We start from the raw sequence: 24,605 nt of genomic DNA, 5'->3' as shown, positions 1-24,605 counted from the left end.
GTGTCTGTGCTGCTGAGCTGGGCCGGGCTCCTGGCAAAGGCAGCACTGCAGAGACAGAGCCAATATTTCCAAAATACTATTTGGAGCTTCTTGGCAGCACCAAATGCACCACGGGGCTCATTGGGATCAAGCAAGTCCTGACAAACCATGGCTCTGCCTTGATTTCCCTCTCGTCCAGTGCAGTTCATAACAATGGCTTTCAGCTCCAGTTATGGAGGAATATTTCAAAGAGCTTCTTAGAAGTACATATTTCTATTTTAAAGGGTGTATTTTATTTCTCTTCTCTTTATAGATGAGATGATTACAGCATTTTGTGGTTGATATTGATCCAGGGTCTCTCCTCAGGAGGTCTGGCCTGCTCAGAGAAGCTGTGCCTTGAGGTCTGACCCAGTGTGGACAACCTTGCTCCACATGCCCAAGCCCATCCTGTCTGTCCTCACTCACCTGGCACCTGCTTTGCTTGGAGAACTGGCTGCACTCAGGCAAACAGGGGTTTTCTTCCTTTTCTTTTTTTGAAGCAATCTAAAACTCCTGAATTTCCACATTACAGACACCTTCCCTTAGTGTGTGCCAGCCCTAGGTGCCACCATGGAGGTTCTCCTTCCCCAAGGCAGAACCATACAAGGAATGTTTTAAACCTCTGGACTCCCTTGTTCCACAAGGCCTTGCTGTTGTCATCATAAACACTTGGTTCCATGAAGTTCTGCACTGTCACAATGGAGATTTGGGTCCATGGGGTCCCACGGTGTCACAATGCTCTTTTAGGTTCCAGGAGGCCTTGCTGTGTCACAATGGACTTTTGGTTCCATGAGGTTCTGTACTCAACAATGGTCTCTGTGGTTCTAAAGTGTCACCACAGACCTGTGGACACATTGTTAGAAAGCTAGAAAAAATACATCCTGAAAAATATTTCAGGCTGGAGCTTTTCAGTTTCATTCCCAGGCTGATAAGCTGGTTCTAGCTTCAGCTGAGGAGAATCTCTCCCAGGATGATAATCTGGTCAAAACAACATGAAATCTGGTGAAAAACAGAATGGAATTCACAATAAATATTAGACCTGGTGTTTTTCTGTGAGACACATTCTAAGGTATGGTCTCACAGATGTTTTTCCCAATTATCCAATGAGTTACTGTCTTATCTTAACTCTCTGTAACATGCTTTAAATATGGGCTGTCTGTTCAATAAAGTTGGCCTTTTTCCCCTAAAGAAGTCCACGTGTGTTGCTGTTCTTACTCTCTTTTTCTCTCTCTCTAGTGCAGTACCACACAGGCCCTTGGTTCCATGAGGTTCATTGGTGTCCCCATGGTCTCCTTGGTTCCAGGAGCCATCACAATGTCACAACAGACCCTTGGTTCCATGAGGTTCCTGCAGCAGGACTTCCCCTATGGCCCAGCAGAGCTCATCTGTTCTGTCCATCAGCTGGGGCCATCACTCAGGGCATCTTCCCCCTCTCAGGAATTGCTGAGATAACCCAGGCCCGACATCTGTCCTGTCCTGAGTTCTCTCTGGTGCCAGGGAGGTGGAATTCCCAGCTGACCATGAACATCTGGCCTTGAGAGCAGCTGAAGGGAGATGAGCCTTGAATTTCTGAGTGACACACTGTTGGGGGTTGAATGCTTCGCTTTTCTTTCTGTGGAATTTCTCCCATTGTTATGCTAAGTAATTGTGGCTACACCTTAAAACGACAGATAATGTTCTCTCGTAGGGGGGTGGCTGGAGGGGGAGGGGGGGGGGGACCGGAAAAGGAAAGGTGGGATAGGGGGGTCTGGAGCGGGGGACGCTCTCTCGCTTGGCTCCTGGAGGGGGAAGACAACCTGGGCTCTGCTCTGGCATCTCCCCTGCCATCCCAGCACTGAGATCCACGCTCCCTGCCTTTGGACATCGCTCCGCTGCTCTCCCAGCTCACCCTACTACCTCCGGACACTCTGCTGAGCACCACGACCGACACCGTGAGGGGGGAGTAACTTTCCCCATCCCCTCTCTCCCCTGGGCCGCGGCCGCCATCACCCAGCCCTCTTCAACTGCGCGGGACCTGCCCTGCCCCCACAGCACCGGTAACAGCACAGGGAGACGGCCTGCGGCCAGAAGGGACTGGAGCGGAGCTAGACTGTTTCTGTTGCCAATTTTTATAGCTGTTGTTGTTTTTTCTGCTTTGTTAAATACCAGTAAAGAACTGTTATTCTCATCCCCATATCTCCTGCCTGAAGGTGTCTGAATTGGACCTAAAATAATTAAAAGGGAGGGGGTTGCACTCTGCATCGCAGAAAAGGGGCTCCTGCCTTTCCTTAGACCATACCTGTCTTTCAAACCGAGACACACACACTTCACTTTACAAACTATAAAAACCACACAGAACTTTCACCAAGCAGAAATCTTGTGCATAGTCCCTGCAAATGGGTGGGTTTCCCTCCCAAGTCTGGATTCATCTTTATGGTTCCTTTTCTGGCAGCTGAGTGAAAGGGCTCCCTGTGTACTCCCTCATCAGTTTGGTGGTAAATTACATAAACTCCTGATCTCTGCTATTTCTTCACTAGCTGTAATATAGGAAACTTTATTGTGCACTGTGTTTGTATCTACCTGGACTCCTTTTATTTATCCTGTGCAGTAAGTAGTTCATTTAAAGTCTCTTGTCTGTTAATCTTGAATCCATTCAGTAAATAATTCATTTTATAATAGACCTAATCAGCTATTCTAAAGAACCTGGGAGCAACAGCAATTTGGGGTGCAGATTGTCTGAAACAGAGTTACTGCCAGAAACCTGAGCATAGGGCAGGACTTGTCTAAGCTTTCACTCCATTTCTAATATATTTAAAATAAAAAGAGAAAAGCACTTTTTTTCCGATTTATTATTTTCCTTTTTATACACTGATATCAGCAATCTGCAGTTGATATTTATCCCCAAAACCTCCTAATGCAGTCTGAATAGAGATGACAATCAAGACTCTTTATGGCTGACAATCAATCACACTCTGTCCCTACTCCCTCCCGACCATTTCCCCCATCCAAGCCCTGGCACTCAGAGCAGCCTTGTGCAAATCTGAGCACCCTCCCCTCCAGGCTGCGCCTGCAGCTTTCAGCTCCTTGGCACCAACTCCCACCTGCTTTCCTTGGAGAAGGAGCTGCCTGAGACACAGAGGGATGTTCATTTATTGTCAGCAAACAAAACCAAAGGCAGGCACAGCTCCATAAAAAACACAAGTCCAGCCCAAGGAGTGCTGGGCAATGGAGCCACATCCAGGGGTGTCCCCAGGACTCAGGATTGGGGCCAGGGCAGTGAAATCTCTTTAATGCTGATCTGGACGAGGGCATGGAGGGCACCCTCAGTCAGTGTCCAGGTGAGCCCAAGCTGGGTGGGAGTGTGGCTGTGCTGCAGGGCAGGAAGCTCTGCAGAGGGATCTGGACAGGCTGGAGCCATGGGCCCAGGACAATTGGATGAGGTTCACCAAGGCCAAGGGCTGGGACCTGCCCTGGGCTCACAACCACCCCAAATCCCTGGCTGTGCCCTGCCCCTGATCCCCACAGCCTGTCCTGTTTCCTTCATCCCTGATTGCCACGGACTTTCTGGGACAAGGGAGCTCTGCTGTGGCTATGGAGGGAGGTGCAAGTGCCAGCACTGCAGTGGGAACCACAACTCATCAGGTTTGTGTCCTTTGGGGGTCAGCAACTGGTGAGACTCAGAGGCACAGAAGGTTTCTCTTCGTGGCCAACATAAAACAAAGTACCCACCATAAAATTCAATAAACTTCAAAATTCTTTCCTCAGCTCTGTGCAATGTCAAAGCAGTATCTGATGTATCCACCATGCACAAGGTATTTCCATACAGGAACAGTTTTAGATACAGGCATTAGAAAGGGTGATTCTGTGATAGATGTAGACACAATTAAGATGTTGACTAATGTGGAATGACCAGAGAACAACTGGAGGAGGAAATCTGGGAGCAATGGCACAGCCATAGGAGCTGGTCTAATGAAGAAATGTCCTTAGACATGGCCATTTAAACAGGAGAGGTGGAAACACCCAAATGAAGAGGGCCATGAAATAATAGACAGTGTAGTGGTAACACAGGTACAGGGGAAGATCAGTATTTCTTGTCCTGCCATCAGTACATATCCAGGAAATTTCCATTCTCTTCTGGTGGGAAATTTTTGACATTTTGTGAAGTACTCAAATGCCCCAGCTAATGAGATGTGCTCGTGCACCTTCCAAGCTGCAGGTCCCCTACAGCCCCAGAGGGCTCCTGTCCCATAAAACATCTGCTCCAGCCCATTCCAAAATCAGGAGCAGCATCGTCCAGGGATCATCAGGGAGCTGATGTTGGAAGGGACCTCAGGGAGTCTGCAGCCCAGCCTGTCAGAAACTGGGTCAGACCAAGTGGTTCAAGGCTTGATTTGGTGTGGATTGGAAAATCCCAAAGGCCAGGGATGGGGCAGCATCTCAGAACCTGTCTGAGCCCATGGGAACAAAGGATTCCCACATGTCTGATCTGCCCTCATTCCCCTTCCACCCATTGACTTTTGTCCCCCCCAGCCCCCCCAGTGAAGAGCCTGGCTCTGTGTTCTCCATCAGCTCCTGGGTGGCACTGCCAGGCTGGCATGAGGAGCCCCTCAGCCTTCCCTGCTCCAGGCTGGACAAGCCCAACTCCCTCAGCCTCTCCTCACAGCCAAAGGGCTCCAGCCCCACCTGGGAGGCCCTTCCCTCACCCTGCTCCAGCCCCAGACATCTTTCCTGCCTGGGGAACCCAAACCAGGTCCCAGTGACCTGGATAATCCATGTCCTTGATGTCCTGGTCACACAGCCCTGGCCCCTTGTCCCCGTGTCAGGCTCTGGGGTTGATTTGTGGAACATCCTTGGGGGAGGCTGTGGCTCCAGGTGGACCAGGGGGATCCCGGGGGACAGGGGACCCTGCTGGGCATGAACAGCATTGGACTTGTCTGGGGAAACTGTGAGGGGGGTCTGGGGCAGAGTGACCAACCCAGTGACCTCACACAGCCCTGCTGGGATGTCACACAGCCCCTCCTGTGATGTCACAGCCTGCCCTGTGATGTCACAGTCAGCTCTGTGATGTCAGACTTCTGTCCTGTGCTGTCACAGCCTGCTCTGTGATGTTATCATCTTCTCTGGGATGTCCCATCTCTGCCCTGTGATGTCACAGAGACAGCCTATGATGTCGTAGCTGCTCAATGACCTCACATAACCCACTCTTATGAGGTCACAGCCCACTCTGTGACCTCATGTTACCAGATGATAAACTGCCCACCCCAGGTGAGCTAACACAATTCCTGTTCTCCAAAACCACTGGCCTTTGGAACCTGCACAATGCCCGTTGTGTGAGAAGGGGAACTGGAAGTTCCCCAGCCTCAGTGTCCTGCCAACTCAGCCAGGCTGAACTGGAACGTTGGGGTTAATGACCACCAGGGACCACCAGAGAGACCCCCAGGACAGAAGAACCAATGGGTAAAGAGGAGGGAAAATATGTTAATGATTTTGGGGAAATGATTATCATATGTCTGTTTAGTTCAGGACAATCAATGAATAGTTTGCAGAGTACAGAATATAAACAGAAATTTCCTGTGCTCAGCATGCACGGCTTTGGGAGGAGCTGTCCCCCTGTGTATCCAGCCAAATAAAGAATGCTGCTTTTTAATGCTGCATTGGTGTTAAGGAGTTTTTAATTTGAACAAATTTTTGGTAACACTCTCACTCCCAAGGAAAGCTCTGTCTCCTGCTGTTCACAAACAGAGAAGGGCTGGTGAGAGATGTGGTGCTCAGAGGCTGCCTGGGGTACAGTGACCATGAAATAATCCAGTTTTCAATATTCTGTGAAACAAGGAGGGGCATCAATAAAACTTCTACACTGGAATTACGGAGGGCACACTTTGGTCTATTCAGGATACAGTTTTGGAGAGTACCAAATCAGGTACTGATATTTCAAGGGGAACAGTCCTTCTGAACAAAGGGGTCCAGGAAGGATGGACACACTTCAAGAAAGTAATTTAGAAGGAGCAGGAGCAGCCTGTTGCAACAACACATCATCACTAGAGTAAAACTAACCTGTCTCACAACGGTGTAAACCCAGCTCACGTTCACTATCAGTGGGTGAACAATCCAAGGCCTGGTGAATTCTGCTTCACAATGATTGGGAGAGCCGACATGGAAGGATGTTTGCCTAGTGAGAAAAGTGCACAACGGGCAGGGGCGGCCGTGGCAGGCCACGTTTCACCGCCCCCAGGGAACCCATCCACCAAGTGTGGGAGAAGCTGCCACCGACCATGCCACGGGCCAGCGGCTTTTGCCCACCCCGCAGCGATCGGATTCCCTCAGGAAAAGCCGGGGGATGACAAACAGTGACCAAAAATAAAAAACTAATAAAAAGCACAGGGTGCGTCATACAACCCGTGTTAGCCACGGGGGTCACGGGCCAGGGCTGGGGGCGAGGCCCGCGCCTCTCACTCCCCCCAACCCCTCCATCGACATCTCTCGCTCTCCAGCCTCACCCACGACATTCCCGGGGGCTCTGCCGGGTTCCAGCCACCGCCACCGGCGCCAACCCTGAAAAATTCCGCCCGCTAAGCGGGTCCCCGGCTTAGGGCCGAGGAAGGGGGACGACTTCAACAACACACGGCGGGGACAGGGTGCCGCCACCCCGGCCCGCAAACTTCATCGGGCGACTCCCGTCACCGAGCCCCTCAGGCAAGCGGGCGAGGCCGAGGCGAGGCCACACGCCCCACTGCACGTCCCCGCGGCCCTTCCGACACGGACACTCCGGCAAACAGGTCGGGAGAGGGAAAGGAGGCGCAGCCACCTCGGCCGAGCGAGCCATGCTCGGGGCTCTCGGGGAAGGGGCCGGGGAAAGCCTCGGCGGGCTCAACACAACCCTGGCCACAGTCCAGCCCCGGCTGCCGGCCACGGCACCAGCCCGAGAGCCGAAAACGCCGCCCCCGGCGAGCGGGCGGGCCCCGGCTTAAGGCCCGGCAGAAAAGGGACGAGGCGCCGCCGCCTCGCCCGCCGCCATCCCCGGAGGAGCGAGCGGGCGCCCGCCCCCCTTCACGAAGCCGGCGGCAGCCGGGCCCGAGCGGGACACGCTCGCGGCTTCTCTCTGTCCCCGCCTCGCCTCGCCTCGGCCGGGGAGCGGCTCTGGCATCACCTCTCGGCTCGCCTGTCCCAGGAAGCTGGGTGGGACGGGAACCCGGACAAAGCCACGCCACTCTTCCCCTCGTGGGCTGCACTTTCCTTGTGCCGGTGACCGCCCGCGTGGCACAGCTGGAGGCAGCCACAAACAGCGAGCCCCTGGTGAACATCGGAGCCCGGTGGGGACAACAGGTCTACCCAGCCCTGCCCAAATTCGCCCGTCCCGCCGGAACGGGGCAGACCTGTCCGATCCAGGACGCCTCCGGCCCCGGAGCCGGGTAGACCTGGCCTCCCGCAGCCGCTCCAGGGCCGGGTAGACGAAGTATCCTCGTGTTAGAAATGAGAAACAAAAGTCTCGATATTCAGCAAAATTTAGATTGCTTTATTTGATATAGACAGAGCAAGCAGCACGCTGGGGAACGTGAGGGGTCACCGCCCACACTACGCTCCACTGAACCTTGGTTTGCAGCTCCTTTTTATAGTATGGTTTTCCTTGTAGTAATCAATAGTTGTTATTTTTTTTGCTGTCATAATTCTGCTAAGTAAGCAGTAGTGGTCAAAGAAACATCCGTGGGACCGCTGTCCAGATGGTTTGTCAAGTAACCATCTGGCCTTGGTCGATAAAGAACAGCAGAAGTGGGAAGTCTGGTGTTAGCAGATAGGTGGCAATTGATTGCACAAAGGCAGGAAATCTGATTTTGCGAAATCTTTCAAGCCGTGGAAACCTTGTTTTACAGACTGGTATCAAATACAATTTATTTAGAAAACACAATATTCATAACAGGTGGATTTAAACAGAATGGTTTTAATCATATATTTCCCTTTATCTAGGTCCATGTTTTTATCTAAATATTCTGGTTTATGTAAACGCCAAAACTTCTATGGTTAACACGAATCTTTTATCAATTATCACACTCGTAACACCCTGGAGCCAGGGGAACCCCACAGCTCCAAAACGCCCAGGAGTTGCATGCCTCTAGCAGCCCTGACCCACCCGATTTCAAGACCAATAAATATTTTTGACAAGTTTTTTTAAATTTACTTCGTTTTTATTTTATTTTATTTTGTTGTGTTTTATTTTATTTTCCTTTTCTTTTCTTCTTTTTTTGAATGAATGCCTCTTCTATTTTCTTGGAACAAAAAACTTTCTGGGAAAATTGGTTTGGGAAGATTTCTGGGTTTGGCTTGGAGGCAAATGTCACACTGTCGGGTTACCTGAACCTGAACCAGGGTATCTATTCCCCAGTGTGTTTTTTGGTGCTCTTTCTTTACTAATGACTATAACAGGTGAGAAGGGATGGCCATTGTTCCTTCTGCAGTAACAGCTCATCTCTTTTGGTTATATGTTCTTTCTTGATTTTTAATTAGTTTTCTATTCTTTTTGGTATATACTGGCTTACTTTCAAGGGAGATTTGTTTATTTGGAATTAAAGCTTCTTTAATCATTATTTCACGTTTTGCTGCATCTTTTGCCTCTTTGTTTGCTAGCTCATTTCTTTTTTCCAATTTTGAGCTCATTTTTTGGTGTGCTTTAATGTGCATAATTGCTATTTGCTCAGGTAGCTAAACTGCTTTTAGTAGCCACAATATTTCTTGCACGTGTTTGATACTTTTCTTCTGTGAGTTTAACAGTCTTTTCTTTTTCCAGATGGCTCCATGTGCATGTATAACTCTAAATGTGTATCTTGAGTCTGTATAAATATATATATATTTCTTGTGATCTTTAGGGCGCGAGTTAAAGCAATTATTTCAGCTTTTTGTGCAGAGGTATTTATTGATGTCTCGGTTTTAAAGACAGGTATTTGCTAAGCAAAGGCGAGAACCCCTTTCCTGAGATGCAGAATGCAACCCCCTCCCTTTTAATTATTTCAGTTTTAAATCAGAGGCCTTCAGGCAGGAGATGTGGGGATAGGAATAACAGTTCTTTACTGATATCTAACAAGGCAGAAAACAACAACAGCTATAAAAACTGACAACAGAACAGAACAGTATGGCTCAGCTCCAGTCCCTTTTGGCCACAGGCCGTCTCCCTGCGCTCAGTTCCCGGTGCTGGGGGCAGGGCAGGTCCCGCGCAGTTGAAGAGGGCTGGGTGATGGCGGGGGCCCAGGGGTGAGAGGGATGGGGAGGCGACTCCCCCTCACGGTGTCGGTCGTGGTGCTCGGCAGAGGGTCCGGAGGTAGGAGGATGAGGTGGGAGAGGAGCAGAGCGGTGTTTGATAGCAGGGAGCGTGGATCTCAGCGCTGGGATGGCAGGGGAGATGCCAGATCAGAGCCCGGGCCGTCCTCCCACTCCACGAGCCAAGCGAGAGAGCGAGAGCCCCCCCAGACCCCTGTCCCACCTTTCCTTTTCCGGTGTCCCCCTATCCCCCACCCCCTGCGAGAGAAAACTATTGCTACTAAGGTGTAGCCACAAATACTTAGCATAACAATGGGAAAAATTCCACAGAAAGAAAAGGGAACAATTCAACCACAAACACCCCCAGACATCTTTCTTGAGTTCCCCAGCCTCTGGCCTGTGTCTCCTCATCGCTCTCTGTAGACTCTCCATGAGGTCACCCCATCCACGACATTTCCCCATCAAACCCATACCTCCCGTCCCCCCGTTCCCCCACGCCAGGTGCCAGCCCCGTCTGTGTCCCCACAGTGCCCGTGGCCAATGCCACCATCAACCCTGGTCCCCCGGCACTCCAGGTGCATGCAGGTGACCCCGTGACCCTGCGCTGCTCAGTGCAGGTGGGCTCAGCCCCTGTCACCTTCACCTGGCTGCACGATGGGCAGGACATGGGCCGGGGTCCCCTCCTGGATCTTGGGGACATCGATGTGGGACATTCAGGCACCTACCAGTGCGTGGCCACCAACCAGCTGGGACAGGACGGGCACGGCGTGTTCCAGGCACTCAGCCCAGAGCTGGCCCTGGAGGTGACACCCTGGGGACATGGAGGCACAGGTGGGGTCACTCGGGGTTCCTATGTGGGTCTGCAATCCCTTGATCATAGATGACCCAGGTTCACCACCTGCTGTGTCCTTGGCAGTGACACAAATGGAACAGGGCACAGGAGGGGAGCTCATGAGGTCACTGGGATTGCAGAACCTCCGGGGTGACCCCGGGGACCCCAGTGTGTCCCTCTCTATTTCCTGCAGAGGCTGCATGGGTGGTTGGGTCCCTCTTGTTCCTGGTGCTGCTCATGGGTATCATTGTGGCCTTTCACTGGTGGATCCACATGGGTGGAATGGAGGGAATTGAGGGTCTGGTGGAGGTTCAGGATTCCCGGAGGTGGATGGGGAATCAAAGTCACCCCTCCATTTTTCCTTTGCAGATGCCAGGAAACACCAGGAAATGTGAGTGCAGGCTTTGACCATGATTTGTGTTTTCCCCAAACTTCCAGGACCTCCCATCCTCTTCCACACATCCCCTTATTCCCACGGAGCCCCCATGGTGGAGGATCCTCAGGTGACCAATGTGGAGCTGCAGGGGCCACATGGGCAACAGTGGGAACCCCGTGACATCTGTGACATTCTACAACAAAAGTTGTGACCCTCGGGGAAGTGGGAGGCACTGGAGTGATGGGAAGGCCCCATAGTGGGGGCAGAGATTGGGCAGCACCCAGGGCCCCTGGGCTGGGGGAAACTGAGCCTGCAGTGACCTCGGCTGGGGGTACTGAGAGCTGTGGGGAGAATTTGGAGGGTCTTGGTTGGGCTCCAGGGGGATCCATGGATGGGATTTCAGGAATATTGGTGTGGCACTGGGAGCTCCTGGAGGGTTTTGGGAACTCTTGGAGGGTCATGCAGGGATGTTGGGGGATCTTTCTGGGGTCCTGGGGGAGTTTGAGGGGTGCCCCTACCTGCCAGGCTTCAAGTTTTGTTGCTCAGAGGGTCGGGAGCACGGGGGGCAATGGGGGCACTGTGGTGGTGCAGAACTTCTGAGGGATTCAGGGGTGATTGGAGTGTCCAGGGGCAATCAGGGGTGCAGTGGGAATTTTTGTATCCCATGGGTTGTTGGAGCTGCCAAGGTCCCAGGAAGGGTCAGGGGTCCCAGGGTCCCCATGGTCACTCCCTCCCATTTTCCTTGCAGCTGCCAGGAAGCCCCAGGACAGGTGAGTGGGAGGCTCTGGCCAGGACTCCCCTTTCCCCCCCCTGCCCCAGACGCCACCCAGAACCCCAGTTATCCCCATAGGACCCCCTGGAGGAGGGGTGATGATGGACCCCCATGCTGTGGGCACTGAGTGGGTAGGGGGTGAGTATGGGGGGGGTACATGGGCACGTCACCCACGGGTGTCACCCCCACCCAGGTCTCCAACCCTGGAGTCTCTCTCAGGTCCCCGCCCAGCACATCCCCCAGGTGACCCACACAGAGCTGCTGGGACCCCAAGGACGACAGCAGGACCCCGGTGACATCTACGAGAACGTGCTGTGACACTGGGGGCACTGGGGGTTCCTTTCCTAGGGCACCCCCCCTTTGGCACCCCCCAGGCTCCCATGGGTGCCCACCCTGACCAGGAGGTGGCCACGAGTGGTGGGTCCCATCTGGGGCTGCCAGAGCTCCACGTTCCAGTGCTCCCAGTGCTCCCAGTATCTCCAGGGGCTCCCCATTCCCTCCCCCAGTGCCAGGGGGCACAGGACCCTTGTCCCTCTCATTAGACACAAAATGCAGCTTTAGGATTAAACTGGGAGAAATGGTTTTGGTTTGTTCAGCTCTGCCTGCTCAGCTCGGGCCGAGGAGGGTCCCGGTCAGGTTGAGCAGATCCTTGTGGGATTTGCAGCAGTTTTGGGGCTCTCTCAGTCCCTTGGGCACAGGGACCAAATGATCAATTGCTGCATTTCCGGACTGGTTCCCTCGCAGCTGCCCCCGCAGGGGGGGTTTCCAGCCAGCCCTGCTCTGAAAACCATCAAAGGCCCTGGCAGAGCCACTGCTGGGGCTCACACCGGGTTTTGTGCTTCTTGCAGGGCTGAGCAAACCACGGCCACGCCTTTTTCCCCCACAGAATTCTCACCTTTGCAGCAGCTCGAGAGCTGCGAGAATCAAAGCCAAGGGGGCAGGGGGAGCCTCAGGTCCTGGCTGCCACCTGGGGCTGGCCAGAGCAGGGCTGGCCAGTGCCCATCCCTGTGCCCTGGGCTGGGCCATGGCTGGGCCCCACACTTGGATGGCCACTGGCTTCAAGGAGGAGCAGTTTGGGAGCTCCTTCCTGCCTGGGGCTCCATTCCCAAGCTGCTCTTGCTGGCTCAGATCCTGCGGGGGTCAAGTGAAAATGGAGATGTCTGGAACAGAATTTCTCCCAAAACCCAGTGAACCCAGTGTTGCTAAGCCCTCAGGACAGAAATGTCATGTAGGGGATTTTGGGGAGCAGGAGAGGGAGGGGGAAGCCTCCCAAGAGCATCACAAGTGTTCCATGTGCAGGGTCTCATCCATCTCCTGGTTGCCAGCACTGAGACCCTGCAGGGGTTTTGGGTATGAGGGTGGGCTTTGGGTGTTTTTGGGGTGTCTGTGCCCTTCCTGACTGGCACCAGGCCATGTCCTTCCCTCCCCACTCATCCCTGCTGGGGTTTTTCCCCCACAGAATGATCTTGGTGGGCTGTGGGATGGGGCCGAGGTGCTGCACCTGTGAGGGTTCCCAAATGGGGATTGAGGGCTCCCAGATGGGTGGGGGCAGCCAATGAGGGGGTGTAGAGTGGCCGGGTCACACCCCAAATTGGGGCACCCCAGAGGTCACAGAGGTCACAGTGCCCCACTGAGGACAGAGGGGGCTGGCAGGGCCCCCCGTGCCCTACCCTGGACAGGGACTTCCTCAGGGAATGTGTCCAGGAACCCTGCCCAGAACCACCATACCCCAGGACAGGATCTCCCCTGCTGGGATGTGTCACCACTGGAACAAAATCTGCCCAGAACGTGTCACCCCCAGAACAGGATCCCCTCAGGACAGGAACCCCTGGATGTGCCCCCCCAGGACAGAACTCCCCCCTGTGTGACTCTCAGCACAAACAGCCTCTTCCTTCTGCTGCAGGAGAGAGAAAGTGAAAGTGTTGGGGGGCACAGCTGGACACCCCCATCCCCCACAGCCTCCCCACCCCTCCCTGGAGACCCCTCACCCCCTTTTCTCCCTGCCTGGATTCCCCCCCAACCCATGCTCTGCCCAGCTGCTCCCCAGGATTTCTGAGCCAAGAACTGGGAGTGGTGGGGAATGGCACAAAAGTGAAGAAAATAAGGAAACCAGAGAAATAAAGAGAGGAAAAAGTCAAGGGTGGGGAGGGCACAGAAGCAGAGCTGCTCAGGACCCCCATGTGATGCCTGCCCAGGAAACACTCCAGGGGAGCAACGTTGGGCCCTGGGTCACCCCAAAATCTGAGGCACCCAGGGTAGGAGTGGTGACCCATGGGGCCTACCCAGGCACTGCCCATCCCTGGCACCCCCATTCCCCTGGGAACCCAACCATGGGACAACCATTCCTTCTGTCCCCTCTTCCCTGGGACCCCCATGCCATGACCTCCACTCCCCAGGATCTCCATTCCCAAGGACCCTCATCCTGGTAGTTCCAGCCCCTGGGACCCCTCCCTTCCCTTGGGGACCAAGATTCCCCCAGGACTCCCATTCCCCTGACACCCCAATACCTGGGGTCCATCCCATGATCACAAATCCCTGAAGGCCACGTTGTTCTGGGATTCTCATCCCTGAGTTTGAATCCACCCAACCCTTGGGACCCCCATTCCCATCCCTGGAACTCCAGTCCACTGGACACCCATCCTTGGCCCCCTGCACCGCCTCAGCCTCCAAATTCCGGCAACATCCTGTCCCACCATGTCCCACCATCACCCCCATGTCCTACAAGGTCCCCACCCTGCCCCCATCCTGTCCCACCCTGCCCCCACCGAGGGCCACCTACACATGGGGACGAGAGCTGACCTCGCTTCCTGTCCCTTCATCCGAAGAGCCGCCAGCCAGGGGACAGGGGACAGCCACAGCAGTGAGTGACAGCCAGTGCCCATGGCCGGGGACACCGGGATGGCCGGGAAGGTGGCTCTGCTCCTGTGGGGTGAGTGCCCCGGGCACGGGCCTGATGACCCTGGGGACGGGCCCTGGTGAGGCAGAGAGGGGTGGGGAGGGGGCACAGGGGGGCTGCGGGGTCCCCTGAGGTCCCCAAGGCCAGCACAGCCAGTGGGGGACAGAGCCAGTGGCTCCTCAGTGTGACCGGGGTTTTGGGGTGGCCCTGGGAACAGGAAAAGGGGAACTGGGATGTGGGAGAGGGATGTGGAGACAGGGATGGGGGACAGAGTTTTGGGGACAGGGATGTCAGGTTTGGCTCCACGGGGCTGGGGCAGCTGTGGGGACAGGGACAAGGGGAGAAGCACCACGGGGATGTGGCCGTGGGGCTGGCGGGGGTGAGCTGTGCCAGCACGGGCTGGCCGTGGTGTCCCTGTCCCCGAGGCGTCCGTGCCACCCGGACGTGTGACACAGAGCTGTCCCCTGGGAGCCTCTCCAGACCTGTTGGGGACCGTGCCCGGGCATTTTCCCACAAGAAGCCGTGTCCCCACGGGGACAGCTCGGGGACAGCCTCACACCCTGTCCCCACGGAGCCAATTCCACCTTGCCCTGTCCCTTCTCCCTTCCAGCCCAGACCCTCAGCCTCGCTGGTGAGTCCTCGGGGGATGCCATGCCCCCACCCCGCTGTCCCCAGCCCCTTGGTGGCCCTGGCAGGCTGGTGTCCCCTGTCCCCCGCAGGTGCCCAGACCCCCCAGCTCCTGGTGGAGCCCCCCTGGTCGCCGGCGGTGCTGAGGGACCGGGTGACACTGACCTGCCAGGGCTCGGGGACCGCCCGTGCCACCACCTGGTACAAGGACGGGTGGCGCTGGGGGCAGGAGGGACGTGACCGCTTCCCTGTCACCGAGAGTGGCACCTACCAGTGTCAGAGACCCGGCAGTGGGCTCAGCCCCCCCGTCATGGTGTCAAATGGTGAGGGGGGATCTGAAATGCTCAGGGTGGCTCCCTGATAACTCTGGGTGGGCTCCACTCCGTGGGTGGCCTCACAACCCTCGTGTGACAGGCGAGAGCCTGTCCCCTGCACACAGGGACATCCCAGTGCATCCCAGTGCATCCCAGTGCACCCCAGTGTGTTGGGACTCCCGTGGTGACAGCTGTGCCACGGGGCTGCTCCTGGTGTCCCTGGGACCCTCCCGCGCAGTGGACACTCCAGCCAGATGTCCCCGGTGCCGTGGGCACCCACTTTGGACCTGTCTCGGGCTCCTCAGTGACACGGGACCCTCCTGTCCCACAGACCCGCTGGTGCTGCAGGTGCCAGCACGGGCGCTGCTGGAGGGGGACACGGTGACACTGCGCTGCCGGGGCTGGCAGGACAACCGTGTCACCAGGGTGCGATTTTACAAGGACGGGAAGGATCTAGGGGGGTCCCTCAGGGGCGCCAAGCTGTCCCTGTCCCCCCTGAAGCTGCACAACAGCGGCCGCTACGGCTGCGGGGGCTTGGTGGCCTCAGGATTGACACTGTCAGCACCGGTGACAGTGACAGTGCACGGTGAGCACTCCCACGGCTGGAACTCCGATATCCTGACACCCCCAAAGCCACTTCTCAGTGCAATCAGAGTCACAGTCGCCACCCCCATCTCCTTCCCAGAGCTCTTCCCGGTGCCGGTGCTGAAGGGTCCCTCCCAGCTCACCGAGGGGTCCCCCCTCAATCTCAGCTGCCTCAGCACCCCCAGCCCCCTGCGGCCCCGAGCCCCCCTCCTGTACAGCTTTTACCGGGACGGGCAGATGCTGCAGGGCCCGCAGGGCTCCCCGCAGCTCCTGGTGCCCGCCGTGGGGGTCTCCCACTCGGGGAATTACAGGTGCGAGGTGCTCTCCGAGGGGGGGGCCGTGCGGAAGAGCAGCACCCGGCTCGGCGTCACGGTGCGCAGTGAGTGCGGGGATGGGCACGGGGAGCCCCCACCGCCCTCCCAGATCTCCCATCCCTGCTCAATCCTCTGCGAGCCCCCCCTCCTTCCCAGCTCTCTCCCTGGGTCCCCCCATTGCCCATTGCATCCCTCCCAGATCCCCTTACCCATCCCTGGGTTCCTCTCTCCCTCTCTGAGGCCCTTCAATTGTCCACAGGTCCTTCCATCCCTGCTGGGTCCCTAAACCGTTCCCTGTGGTTCCCTTCAACCCTCTCCATGTGTCCCCTCGCTGAATCTCCCATCCTTCCACCCCTTTCCAAGCCTCACTCCGTCTCTGTGCCCCCTTCTTCCTCACTGGGATCCCCCCAGCCCTCTCTGATCCTCCCTCTCCATGAGGCCCTCACTGCTCCCTGCTGTCCCCCACTCGTCCCATGTCCCCAGTCCCTCCTGTGTCCTCCCCACAGGGGTCCTGCTTTCTGGTGTGTCCCTGTCGGTGCAGCCCCCCGGGGGACAGGTGGCACTGGGGGACCACCTGGTGCTGAGCTGCGCAGTGGCCATGGGGACAGGTCCCCTGTCCTTCTCCTGGCTCCGGGAGGGTTCGCAGGCACCACTGGGCACCGGTCCCCGCCTGGAGCTGCGGCACGTTGGGGACAATGACAGTGGCCACTACAAGTGCCGGGCCAGCAACAGGGACAGCGTGGCTGAGAGCCCCACTCTGAACGTCACTGTCGTGGGTGAGTGGAACCCGTGGGCTGGGGGTGACCCCACCCACAGCATCCCCAATTCCACACATCCCAAATTCCACCTCATCCCCCCCACACCAGCCCCAGCCCAGCTCACAGTGCCAGCCCTGGTGTCACAGACCAGCGAACAGGGACCCTCTGGCTCCAGGGATCCCCACCCAGGACATCCAAGCCATGCATCCCTAAGCCCAGCTGTCACATTCCCCACTGCACATCATGTCACATTCACCCTACTGAGCGTGACCCTCCCAGGGCACTGAGACCCTTGGCATTGGGGTGATGCCCCCATTGATGCTCCTCATGGCACCCATCACATCCCACCCACGCCATTCTGTGCCCCCCACCAGGTGACAGCCATCCCCACCCTTGGACACGGCATCCCTCATCCCACCTTCCCCTCACCCTCATCTCATCTTCATCCCCCACTCCTCATCCATCACATGCTCTCCTCCCACACCTCATGATGACCCCCAGCACCATGGGGTCACCGTCCTGGGTGAAGGAGACCCTCTGTATCCAGGAGTCACCATGCAGACTCCCTCATCCCCCCTCACCAGGTGCCAGAACCTGTCCCCGGCCTCAGCCCTGTCTGTGTCCCCGCAGTGCCCGTGGCCAATGCCACCATCGCCCCTGGTCCCCCGGCACTCCAGGTGCATGCAGGTGACTCTGTGACCCTGAACTGCTCGGTGCAGGTGGGCTCAGGCCCTGTCACCTTCACCTGGCTGCACGATGGGCAGGAAGTGGGCCGGGGTGCCCTCCTGGATCTTGGGGACATCGATGTGGGACATTCGGGCACCTACCAGTGTGTGGCCACCAACCAGCTGGGACAGGACGGGCACCGCGTGTTCCAGGCACTCAGCCCAGAGCTGGCTCTGGAGGTGACACCACAGGGAACCACTGGACACTGGAACAGAGGTGGGATCACACGGGGTCACTGGGATTGCAGGACCCCTGGAGTGACAGGTGACCCCGATTTGTCCCTTCTGTCCCCAGCAGTGGCCGCAGGCATTGGCGGGTCCCTCCTCTTCCTGGTCCTGCTCGTGGGTGTAGCTGTGCGCTGGCATCGGTGGAACAACATGGGTGGGTGACAATGGGGACCATGGGGACCCTGGGGAGCTGGGGGACCACCTGCCTGTTGGGGTGATGGGGTGGCACCCAGAGCCTCTGACTTGGCAATGATGGCTCAGGACCTTTGGTCAGGGTCCTGAAGGATTTGGGGTGGTGTTGGAGGGACTTGCAGGGATTTTGGGGGTTCTTTCAGTGATCCTGGGGGAATGTGGAGGCTACCCCATACCTGGCAGGCTTGAGCTTCAGGGGGCTCTGGGGGTCCAGAGAACAGAGCAGGGGTTCTGGAGGGCATCAGGGATGCTCAGGGGTCCTGGAGGATATTGAGGGTGTAGTCGGATTTCAGGATTGCTGAGAAGGGTCAGGACCCTGGGGACCCCACAGTTATCCCTCCCCTCTTTCCTTTGCAGCTGCCAGGAAGCAGCAGGAAAGGTGAGTAGGGGGCTCAAACCACACTCTCGTCTTTGACCCCAACCCCCAAGACTTCCCATTCCCTCCCACACATCCCCTTGATTCCCTCAGGGCGCCCCCGGAGCCCCCAGCCCTCCCAGAGGAGGGGGAGGTGCTGTACACCCACGTCATGATCACCAAGCAGACGGGGGGTGAGTCCGGGCTGGGGCACATGCAGAGGGACATGTCACCCATGAGTGTCCCCCCGCCCAGATGCCACAGCCTGTGTCTCTTGCAGCGTCCCCCCGTCCCACCACACTCCAGGATCCCCAGGTGACCTATGTGGAGCTGCCAGCAACCCATGGGCGACTGCGGGAATGAGGGGACATCTACAGGAGTGCGCTGTGACACTCGGGGCATGGCTGGGCACTGGGGGGCTCTGGGGGCACTGGGGGCACTGGGGGACCTCACCCATGGGCAGCCACACATGTGTGTCCCCTGCACTGTTCCCGTGGGTGCCCAACATTCACGGGTAGGTGGGCACAAGTGTGAGGCAGCACAGGGCATCCAGAGCTCCACATGACCCCAGAACCCACAAGGATTTCCCCACTCCCCCTTCCAGTATCACCAGTGGCTCCCCATTCCACATCCAAGTGCCCCCAGTACCCTCAGAGACTTCTCCATTCCCTCCAAACTGTGCTGCCAGTACCCCCAAGGGCTCCCTCTTTCCCCTCCCAGTGCCTCTCCATTGCTCCCAGTCGATCCAGGTGGTTCCCATTCTCTCTCCCAGTACCCCTGTACTCCCAGTGCCTCTGCAATGCCCCTATCAGCACTCCCAGGACACCCACGGCTCGACATCTCTCCTCCCAGTGCCACGCGAACACAGGACTCGTTTCCCTCTTACTGGCACCAAAATGCAGCTTTTTGGTTCAACTGGCAGAGATGGTGTTTCTTTGTTCAGCTCTGTTGGGCTTTAGGAATGGGATTCTCCCATTTTGGGCTGCCACTCAAAACCAGTGCTATGGATTCCCTTATGCCCTGTCTCAAACCCCTCCTGTGCTGTGTTCCCCACATGATGATGTCCCAAAGGGCCTGGGGGGATTCTGGACCCTCCCCCTTTTCCAGAGAAGCTGGGATCAGGCCATGGCACAGGGTGGGGTGTCAGGGATAGGAAAAGTTTGATGTCTCAAAATATTTTGGAACACCTGTGTGTGGCAAGGCTGGGTCAGGCCTTGCTTTTGGTGGCACAGGGCCCCGTGTGTCATTCAGTCTGTCAGCCATAGCACACTGGGGACAGTGTGATGCTCTGCCAAACCCAGCTCCTGATTACCTGAGGGACCAGGAGTCCCACCTTGGCAGAGGGCCCTTGGTGGCCCAAGGGCTTAAAAAGCAGAGCAAGAGGTGGCCAAGAGTCTGACTTTGTCTGCTCTTGAAGTGCCTGCCCCATTCACGCTGGAACCCAGGAGTTGGAAACTGTCATGATTTAAAAGAGAAACACCTGCCATAGAAAGCAGGAACTCTCCTGGATTGGAAAGAGGACCTATGCCTCCAAATTTTTTTAAGTGTGAAGTTTATGGGGCTTCCAGGCAAAAATGTAGGAAAATGAATAACAGTTCATTGCTAGGAAAGTTCTAGAACAGAACAGAACAAACAGCAACACAAGAAAAGAAATTTCCAACCCGCTCAGGGCAGTTTGTTCATCTTTGTGCAGTTATGACCACGGCCAGCAGGGGTCGCTGCAGGGAGCACTCACGGCCAGCAGGGGGCGCTGCAGGGAGCACTCACAGCCAGCAGGGGGCGCTGCAGGGAGCACTCCCGGCCAGCAGGGGGCGCTGCAGGGAGCACTCCCGGCCAGCAGAGGGCGCTGCAGGGAGCGCTCACAGCCAGCAGGGGCGCTGCAGGGAGCACTCCCGGCCAGCAGGGGGCGCTGCAGGGAGCACTCCCGGCCAGCAGGGGGCGCTGCAGGGAGCGCTCACAGCCAGCAGGGGGCGCCCCGGTGCCGCTCGAACCCCTCAGGGGCCATGGCGGCCTCGTCGGGAGGGACGAGAGGAAATCGCTCCTTTTGCAAACTCAGGGGCACCAATCGGTCCCGGCACCATCCCCGGCAGTGCCCGGGCAGGACAGACGAAGGCAGCAGCTTGGCTCCTAGTGCCCAGTGGAAGTGTAGCAGTGTCCCAGGGCCAGGCACACACCCTGCTAAACTCCTGCGATTGGTCTCCCTGATGCTGAACAGAAAGAAGGCAGCACCCAACCCCAGGCAGGTCTCAGGTGCTCAACAGCACCTCTCCTGGCTTTACACCACACTTCCTGAAAACCCTCAGCCTTTCACTCCCTTTTTCTCCTGCAGCCCAGGCACAGCATTTTTGGGAATGTTAAATTCCCCTGCGATGTTGAGGAAAGCAGGTGCTCCTTGCTGACAGTGCCAGGCCTCCTCAGGGGGCTCCACACCACATTTGGAGCTCCTTGTCTTCCTGGGCCACTGCTGGTCCTGACACAGCAGCCACGGGTGGAGGAGGAGGAGAAGGAGGAGGAGTCTGAGAGCAGAACCGCAGACCCGAGGGCTATGCAGCTTCAGTTGCAGCTCCAGGGACAGCCAGGGATAGGAGCAGTGGCTTCGGAGGGATGAATGGGGTAAAAGTGGAGCTGCTTGGGCCAATGCCCCTGATCTGCTCTGGGTGCTCCAGACCCTTAAGGAGCTGTTGTAATTACCACCAGGGTTCCCAAAATTCAGCTGTGATGCTAACCCATCCCTGTGCACAAACACACGACTCTGCTGCTTCTACCTGGGATATTGGGCTACTATGGCGGCATTGGAGACATTTTGGGGGTCAGATGCCCCCCAGATCTGCCCACAAGATTTTGTGGCTGCCAGGAAGGTTTCCTGGAGCTTCTCACCTTCTCCACTGCACAGGGATGGGCATTGTCCCAGCCCTGCTCTGGCCAGCCCCAGGTGGCAGCCAGGACCTGAGGCTCCCCCTGCCCCCTTGGCTTTGATTCTCGCAGTTCTCGAGCTGCTGCAAAGGTGAGAATTCTGTGGGGGAAAAAGGCGTGGCTGTGGTTTGCTCAGCCCTGCAAGAAGCACAAAACCCGGTGTGAGCCCCAGCAGTGGCTCTGCCAGGGCCTTTGATGGTTTTTCAGAGCAGGGCTGGCTGGAAACCGCCCCTGCGGGGGCAGCTGCGAGGGAACCAGTCCGGAAATGCAGCAATTGATCATTTGGTCCCTGTGCACAAGGCACTGAGAGAGCCCCAAAACTGCTGCAAATCCCACAAGGATCTGCTCAGCCTGACCGGGACCCTCCTCGGCCCGAGCTGAGCAGGCAGAGCTGAACAAACAAAAACCATTTCTCCCAGTTTAATCCCAAAGCTGCATTTTGTGCCCAAGGAGAGGGACAAGGGTCCTGTGCCCCCTGGCACTGGGGGAGGGAATGGGGAGCCCCTGGGGATACTGGAAGCACTGGGAGCACTGGAACGTGGAGCTCTGGCAGCCCCAGATGGGACCCACCACTCGTGGCCACCTCCTGGTCAGGGTGGGCACCCATGGGAGCCTGGGGGGTGCCAAAGGGGGGGTGCCCTAGGAAAGGAACCCCCAGTGCCCCCAGTGCCCCCAGTGTCACAGCACGTTCTTGTAGATGTCACCGGGGTCCTGCTGTCGTCCTTGGGGTCCCAGCAGCTCTGTGTGGGTCACCTGGGGGATGTGCTGGGGGGGGACCTGAGAGAGACTCCAGGGTTGGAGACCTGGGTGGGGGTGACACCCGTGGGTGACGTGTCCCCCCCATACTCTCCCTCTGCCCACTCAGTGCCCACAGCATTGGGGTCCATCACTGCCCCCTCCTCCAGGGGGTCCTATGGGGATAACTGGGGTTCTGGGTGGAGTCTGGGATGGGGGGGAAAGGGGAGTCCTGGCCAAAGCCTCCCACTCACCTGTGCTGGGGCTTCCTGGCAGCTGCAAGGACAAGGGGAGGGAGTGACCATGGGGACCCCGGGACCCCTGACCCTTCCTGGGACCTTGACAGCTCCAACAACCCATGGGATACAAAAATTCCCACTGCACCCCGATCCCCACTGCACCCCTGATTGCCCCTGGACACTCCAATCACCCCTGAATCCCTCAGAACTTCTGCACCACCACAGTGCCCCCATTGCCCCCCGTGCTCCCGACCCTCTGAGCAACAAAACTCCAAGCCTGGCAGGTAGGGGCACCTCTCAAAGTCCCCCAGGACCCCAGAAAGATCCCCCAACATCCTTGCATGACCCTCCAAGAGTTCCCTGAACCCTCCAGGAGCTCCCAGTGCCACACCAATATTCCTGAAAACCCACCCAGTGATCCCCCTGGAGTCCAACCAAGACCCTCCAAATTCCCCCCACAGCTCTCAGTAGCCCCAGCCGAGGTCACTGCAGGCTCAGTCTCCCCCAGCCCAGGGGCCCTGGGTGCTGCCCAATCTCTGCCCCCACTATGGGGCCTTCCCATCACTCCAGTGCCTCCCACTTCCCCGAGGGTCACAACTTTTGTTGTAGAATGTCACAGATGTCACGGGGTTCCCATGGTTGCCCATGTGGCCCCGCAGCTCCACATTGGTCGCCTGAGGATCCTCCACCATGGGGGCTCCGTGGGAATAAGGGGATGTGTGGGAGAGGATGGGAGGTCCTGGAGGTTTGGGGAAAACACAAATCATGGTCAGAGCCTGCACTCACCTTTCCTGGTGTTTCCTGGCATCTGCAAAGGAAAAACGGAGGAGTGACTTTGATTCCCCATCCACCTCTGGGAATCCTGAACCTCCACCAGACCCTCAATTCACTCCAGGTCACCCCAGTATCCCTGATGTCCCCTAGAAACCCTGAACGACCCCAATTCCCCAACACACTGAGCCCCTAGATCACCAGGCTTGGCAGGGAGGGGCACCCTATCAATTCCCCAAAAAGTCCTGATAGGATCCCCAACGTCCGTGCACGACCCTTCAGCACCTCCCTGCAGCTGTGGAAAGGGGTTTTAACTCTTTAACTGCAGCAGAAATAAAATGCACAGCTACATGGTCATCTTTCATGACAGGAAGAAAGAGACAAGTTTCTTCAGAAACACACTTGGTTTTATAGCATGACTCGCAATTCCAAGAGTAGAGAAAAGGTGATTGGTTCAGAGACAAGACACCCCATTGCCAGGGCCTGGTCATGCACCACAGCAGGTGTTCTATCTTGTTATTAATTCCTTTTTATTTTGACCAAATTATCACCGTGGGAATAATTCTCCCTTGCGTTGAGCTGGACCAGCTTATTGGCTGGGAACAGAGCTGAGAAGCTGCAGCCTGGAATATTTTTCAGGCTGTAATTTTCTTGCTTTCTCAATATGTGTCCCTACATGATTCCATGAGACTCCACAGTGTCACAATGACCCCTCCATTCCATGGAGCCCCAAGGTGTCACTATGGTATCCTTGGTTCTTCAATGTAAGGATGCCCTCTTGGTTCCCTGGAGCTCACAGTGTCACTCTTGTGCCCTTGATTCCATGAGTCCCTGCAGTACCACAATGGTCCTTTGGTTCCACGTGGCCTCAAAGTGTCATCATGGCCTCCTTGGTTCCATTAGGCCCTGCTGTGTCACAATGACATCCTTGGTTTCATGATGTCAAGTACTGTAACAAAATTCTCCTTGTTTCCATGGTGTCAGAATGGCACCTTTGTCCCATGGAGCCCCACACTGTCACTGTGGTCCCCTTGATTCCATGAGGCCCTGCCGTGCTACAATGGCCCCAATGGCTACAATGGTCTCCAGTGGGACTCTCTACAACCACCTGAACAGAGGGTGTAGTGAGATGAGGGTCTGTTTCCTCTCCCAGGCAACCACTGACACAAAGAGAGTCTGAAGTCTGAAGATGAGCCAAGGATAGGATATGTTTGACATCAGGAAAAAAATTCTTCACTAAAAGAGTGATTGGACACTGGAATCTCCTGCCCAGGGAAGTGGTGGAGTCACTACCCATGGAGGCATTTAAAAAAAGACTGGACGTGGCACTCAGAGCCATGGTTTAGTTGGTGAGGTGATGTTAGGTCATAGGTTGGGCTAGATGATCTCACAGGTCCTTTCCAACCTCGCTCATTCTGGGGTTCTGTTTCATAGCTGTCTCCATTGTTCCATGAGGGCCTGCAATGTCATAATAGGCCTTTGGTTCCATGAGTCCCCACAGTGTAACAATGGACCCTTGGTTCCATGAGGGTCCTCAGTGTCACAATGGTCTCCTTGGATCCTCAGTGTCACAATGGCCCCTTGGTCACAATGGACTTCAGGTTCCATGAGCTTTCATACTCTCAGCAACAGTTCTGCAATGTCACCAGGGACCCTTTGTTCCATGAGGTTCTGTAGTACAACATGGTCACCTTGGTTCTGTGAGGTTCTGCAGTGTCACAATGAACTCC

At 56.5% G+C, this 24,605-nt stretch overlaps 1 protein-coding gene across 1 annotated transcript; it reads left to right on the top strand.

Annotated features, from left to right (window-relative positions):
* The first annotated feature begins 10,560 nt into the window (after positions 1-10,560).
* On the top strand, positions 10,561-24,039 carry LOC148219361 (Fc receptor-like protein 4). The gene is made up of 8 exons (XM_088157692.1): positions 10,561-10,578; positions 11,271-11,361; positions 14,839-15,069; positions 15,392-15,646; positions 15,746-16,024; positions 16,466-16,735; positions 22,311-22,388; positions 24,029-24,039. The coding sequence occupies exons 1-8, from the start codon at positions 10,561-10,563 to the stop codon at positions 24,037-24,039; spliced, it is 1,233 nt and encodes a 410-aa protein (XP_088013818.1).
* The last annotated feature ends 566 nt before the right edge of the window (positions 24,040-24,605 follow it).

This window comes from Sturnus vulgaris, unplaced genomic scaffold (genome assembly GCF_052056855.1).
Source record: "Sturnus vulgaris isolate bStuVul1 unplaced genomic scaffold, bStuVul1.hap1 Scaffold_153, whole genome shotgun sequence".
Lineage (NCBI taxonomy): Eukaryota > Metazoa > Chordata > Aves > Passeriformes > Sturnidae > Sturnus > Sturnus vulgaris.
Note: the sequence above shows the minus strand (reverse complement) of the source record. Positions and strands in the feature narration are given on the sequence as shown.